Below are 5,651 nucleotides of genomic sequence, written 5' to 3'. Positions count from 1 at the left end.
GGCGCCTTAGCTGCTTGAGCCACAGGTGCTGAGCCCAGTTTACATTTTCTAATAGCAGCCAACATTAATGTTAATTATATCTCACTCAGTGGTTTTCCTTTCTTGCTTTAAAATGCTAAAGTGTGATGTTTTCATTTCAATTACTTTTCCTTATGTCACACATACCTATGCTCTCTATATATCTTATGTCTTCATAGAATTTATCATCACCTAATGTTCTATATAATTTATTTTTTATTTATTTGGTACCTCCCCATACACATAACAGAATGTGAACCCCTTAAGGATAGGGAGTTTGGTTTGTTTTATTCACCACTATATCCCTAGCACCTACAAAAGTGCCGTACACATAATAGGAACTCAAAAATTAGATATAAGATCTACATATATTTTATATAGGAACTGGATTAATGTTGAAGAAATGGAAAAATATGTAGAAAATATCTTTTAAAAAATATCTTCTCATATTATGTAATGTTTAAATTATAGCATCTAAAAGATCCTAACATAAATTATCGAAGTGTCATTGTATTTTTTACCCAGGATTGCCCAAAGGGAAATATTTTATAAAGCAAAGGAGAGAATGTGCAATGATGAATGAAGAAACAAAAGAAATGAACTAGAATTTAAAACATACATAAAATAAAGACATTTTCCAAAGCAATGTATTAGTAGATTATAAAGTTGTGTATATACATAAAAAGGACATTTAATTGGCTTTAAAGAGGTCTTGAACTGAATATTGAGACATTTAGGATTTAGATTATCAAATGTATAGTGCTAGTGACAAATGTGCAAATGTATATCTAGTGATTCAAGGAATAAACACAGGCATGAAGAAATCAATTCATTTATTCAATAAATATTTTTAAGCACTGCTATAGTCTGAAGGTGTATCCCCCAAAATTCCTATGTTGAAACCTAATCCCCAGTGTGATGGTATTAAGAGGTGGAGCCTTTGGGAGGTGATTAGGTCATGAAGGCAGAGTTTCCATGAATGGGATTAGAGCCTTCATAAAAAAGGCCCAAGGGAGCTTGTTTGCTCCTTCTACTATATGAGGACACAGCTAGAAGGCAGCATCTATGAGGAACAGGCCCTCACCAGAAACCAAATCTGCTGGGATCTTGATCTTAGACTTCGTAGCCTCTAGAACTGTGATAAATAAGTTTGTTTATAAACTACCCACACTATGTGATTTTGTTATAGCAACCCAAATGGACTGAGACAAGTATGTAGAATTGTCTGAACACTAAAGTAAATACTATTGAAAGGATAAAAAGATTAACTGTATATAATCAGGCATAGATAATCTAGAGAAGTTTATGCAGATGATTATCCATCATTGGTACTCTTAAGCTGTTAGAAGAATATGGACAACTGAGCTATCATTTTCTTGCTAGAGAGATTTTTCAAGTCTTTGGATGGAGGAGGTATTATGGGTTGAGCATCCCTAATCTGAAAATCCAAAATCCTAACTGCTCCAAAATCTGAAACTTTTGAATGCCAACATAACACCTCAATTGAAATAGTCCACACTTGTCCTTGTGTGATGGATCGCAGTCAAAACTTTTACATACAAAATTATCAAAAATATTGCCTAAAATTACCTTCAGGCTATGTATGTAAGGTGGATATAAAACATAAATGAATTCCATGTTTAAAGTTGGGTTCTATCCCCAAGATATCTCATTATGTAAATGCAGATTTTCCAAAATCTGAAAATGTCCAAAACACTTCTTGTCCCAAGTATTTCAGATAAGGAATAAATACTCAACCTGTATTTGAACTAGGCCTTTAAGGATGGGTGTGATTTTGATGACCACAGATAAAGAGTATTGAAGGACTTTAGGATGAATGAAATCATTATTTCTCAATTATCTTCTCCCCCCCCCCAACAGGAGCTGTGTTTGATGAAAGTACTAGAAAAATATTAGTTGTACAAGATCGAAATCAAGTAAGTTTCTTTGCTTTATAAATTGCTTTCCAAATTTTTACTTCTTTATAGACAAAAATGAAATATAGAAATTTTGATATGTCCAAGGAGTTATAGAAAGATATTTTTAAAGTTTTTTCTAAGCAGTTATGGATCACTTAGATATTGATTTAAACCGAAAAGTACTCATTCAGGCCTTGAAAATGTCAAGGTAATGACGTTTGCTCCATGTTGCTCACTATCTATTATTTTATCACTACAAGAAAATTATAAATGGTTTATTTAATTGGAAAGACAACTCTTTTTTTTTTTTTTTTTTTGAGACAGAGCCTCAAGCTGTCAGCCTGGGTAGAGTGCTATGACATCACAGCTCACAGCAACCTCCAACTCTTGGGTTTAAGTGATTCTCCTGCCTCAGCCTCCCAAGTAGCTGGGACTACAGGTCTCCGCCACAACACCCAGCTATTTTTGGTTGCAGCCGTCATTGTTGTTTGGCGGGCCCAGGCTGGATTCGAATCTGCCAGCTCTGGTGTATGTGACTGGCACTTTAGCCACTTGAGCTACAGGCACAGAGCCTAGAAAGACAACTCTATTCTAACACATTATCAAGATATTCTTCCATTTATTCAGAATTCATTGAAATCCTACTCTGTGTTAGGTGCTGAGAGTACAAAGATTAATAAGACAATATCCTTGATGCTGTGCATCTCACAATTTATTTAGAAAAGCAATCATATAATAAATGGAACAATTACCATTGTCTTAAGAACCCCCTGAAGAGGGCCAGGCGCCATGGCTCATGCCTGTATTCCTAGCACACTGGGAGGCTGAGGTGCGTGGATTGCCTGAGCTCTTAGGTTTGAGACCAGCCTGAGGTTCAAGACCAGCCTGAGCCAGAGCGAGACCCCTGTCTCTAAAAATAGCCAGACGTTGTGGCTATTTTGTTATAGCAACACAAATGGACTGAGACAAGTATGTAGAATTGTCTGAACACTAAAGTAAATACTATTAAATGGATGAAAGTCCCCTCCCTCAGGAGGCTGAGGCAAGAGATTTGCTTGAGCCCAAGAGTTTGAGGTTGCTATGATCTATAACACCAGTCCACTCTACCAGGGGCAACAAAGTGAGACTCTGTCTCAAAAAAAAAAAACCCAAAAAAACCCTGAAGACTTCTCAGAGGCGGTGACATTTAAAAAGAGCCAGGCACAGTGGCTATGTCCTCAGTTTTAATTTTTCCAAAACCTGTCTTTATGTACAATGTGGATATCAGTTTATGTTTTTTCTCTCCATTCTGTTCCTTCTACCTTTTAGCTCTACTTCAGTCCATTCCATCAGATGGTAAATTTAGACATGTCAATCTCACATGTTACTGCAAATACATATTTTTTGCTGGGTTCTGTTGTACATTTGTGATTTCCTATGTATATTCGTATACTTAGAATCTGGTTCCATATTTCTTTTTTGCAATTTTTTTTTTTTTTTGGAGGGGGCTGGGTTTGAACCTACCACCTCTGGGATATGGGGTTGGCTCCCTACTCCTTTGAGCCACAGGCACCACCCTAGTTACATATTTCTTTTCTTTTTTGGGGGGGCGGGGCTGGGTTTGAACTTGGTACCTCCCGCATGTGGCAACCTACTCTTTTGAGCCACAGGCGCTGTCCTACATATTTCTTTTCAAGGAGATCTAATATAGCTCTCTGAAAGGTAAGTGAAGCTGAGTGCTGTGAGTCAACAACAAGGTGCTTCCATTGCACATATTAAGTCATGGAACAGATATGGTGTATTACAAAGCCATGTGACTGAAAATGATGGTTACATATGTAGGGTTTTTTTTTTTTTGTAGAGACAGAGTCTCACTTTTTCGCCCTCGGTAGAGTGCAGCCAAGTCGCTCCAGCAACCTCTAACTCCTGGGCTTAGGAGATTCTTCTGCCTCAGCCTCCCAAGTAGCTGGGACTATGGGCACCCGCCACAACACCCGGCTGTTTTTTGTTGCAGTTTGGCCGGGGCTGGGTTTGAACGCACCACCCTTGGTATATGGGGCCAGTGCCCTACTCACTGAGCCACAGGCGCCTCCCCATATGTAGGTTTTTGTAAAAACTTTTTGTAGTTTTATAGCTCAGTAGCTTTGATCTTTTGTATTCAATAAGGAAAAGTATATTAATAAAATAAAGATTATTAGGTAGCGCCTGTTGCTCAGTGAGTAGGGCACAAGCCCCATATACCGAGGGTGGCGAGTTAGAACCCAGCTCTGGCTAAACTGCAACAAAAAACAGCTGGGCATTGTGGCAGGCACCTGTGGTCCCAGCTAACTTGGGAGGCTGAGGCAAGAGAATCACCTAAGCCCAGGAGCTGGAGGTTGCTGTGAGCTGTGACAACATGGCACTCTACTGAGGGCAACAAAGTAAGACTCTGTCTCTAAAGTAAAATAAAGATTATTAATAATCACTAAGCAAGAAGGTAGGGGAGGGTATAAACAGATCCAGCCAGAGAGACTAGCTAGGTGATTGCTATAGTATTTAAAATGAGAAGTAAGGAAGGTTTCTTCTAAGGTCATGGTATCAGAAAAGGAAAGAAGAGAGAAATTCCTCTAGGAATTGGTGACAGTAGTTAAGTTTGTCAGCTAATCAAAAGAATGAGTTTAAAATCATTTAGTATTTTGAGCTGGGGTTAGGGGCAGCAATAATGGTATCAGTAGCAAATACAGCAGTGCTGCCAGGGGAAATGATTCATTAGAGGGCATGTGAGGCAGAGTTGAAAGAGATGTTGGTGTGAGGGTACCCAGACATTTCTTATTCCTCCTGATGAATTTTTGAGTACCAGAAAAGTTGCTATCAATTAGTTCCTAGGTTCCAGATGGTACTAAAAAGAGGTGTGAGATGAAGCATATTAATTGCTGAATTTCTTTTTATAGCTTCTGCCATCATGGCCGATAATGATTTAAAGGTATAGGCAGTGGCTTTTATTCACAGGAGTGGATACAAGGAAAATATTGATATATTGAGTCTGGGGATATGCCAGGTAGCCCCATTGGACTCTCTAAGTAGCTTAGCAGAGGACTTTCCATGACTCTGATACAGCTGCAATTCCAGTTTTTGTATAGAACACACCCTGAAGAGTCATGCAGAAATACAGTGGAACCTCCATAGGTGACCACCTCCTTACCGACTATCTCCTTTAAGTTGACCTAATTTTCATAGACGAGGCATGTACCACATATACTTAATGGAAGTTTCTTATGTTGAACACCTCCACATGTTGTCCAGTTTGGTACATGATGTCCCATGGGTCATCAACTTAGTTCTACTGTATAGCATGATGACATCTCAGGACAACTGGATATATAACAAACATTACACCAAAGAAAGAACTGAGCACCATCTTCTAAAAACAGATAAAAGATAAAAGATTAGTTTTAAGCGTCATCTGGTAAAAACAGTTGAGGGATGAAGTTGTTGAAAGGGGAAGGGGTAACACATACCAGTTCTCTTCTATAAGCTAGAGATTAGAAGAACTCAGACATAAAATCATTATGATAGTTAAATCATAATAATCTCTATCCCTTACATGTCTAGATCTGAATCACTTTAACTTTTTTTTTTTGAGACAGAGCCTCAAGCTGTCCCCCTGGTAGAGTGCTGTGGCATCACAGCTCACAGCAACCTCCAACTCCTGAGCTCAAGCGAGTCTCCTGCCTCAGCCTCCCAAGTAGCTGGGAC

The 5,651-nt window shown here is 38.6% G+C and overlaps 1 protein-coding gene and 1 pseudogene across 3 annotated transcripts in view; both read left to right on the top strand.

Annotated features, from left to right (window-relative positions):
• The window catches only part of NUDT6 (nudix hydrolase 6), a 41,412-nt gene that overhangs the window by 13,274 nt on the left and 22,487 nt on the right, over window positions 1–5,651 (top strand). For both annotated transcript variants that reach the window (XM_003795549.2, XM_012808738.2), the window contains exon 3: window positions 1,900–1,955. In XM_003795549.2, coding sequence (XP_003795597.1) covers window positions 1,900–1,955 — 56 coding nt within the window. The remainder of the gene's footprint in view (window positions 1–1,899; window positions 1,956–5,651) is intronic.
• The window catches only part of LOC105887544, a 4,212-nt pseudogene continuing 3,418 nt past the window's right edge, over window positions 4,858–5,651 (top strand). Inside the window, exon 1 of the transcript XR_002774713.1 lies at window positions 4,858–4,878. The product of XR_002774713.1 is annotated as a 60 kDa heat shock protein, mitochondrial-like (transcript). The remainder of the gene's footprint in view (window positions 4,879–5,651) is intronic.

The sequence above is a fragment of the Otolemur garnettii genome, unplaced genomic scaffold (assembly GCF_000181295.1).
Source record: "Otolemur garnettii isolate 467f Iridium unplaced genomic scaffold, OtoGar3 scaffold00093, whole genome shotgun sequence".
In the NCBI taxonomy this organism is placed as follows: Eukaryota; Metazoa; Chordata; class Mammalia; order Primates; family Galagidae; genus Otolemur; species Otolemur garnettii.
This window is presented reverse-complemented; position numbering and strand designations above follow the sequence as displayed.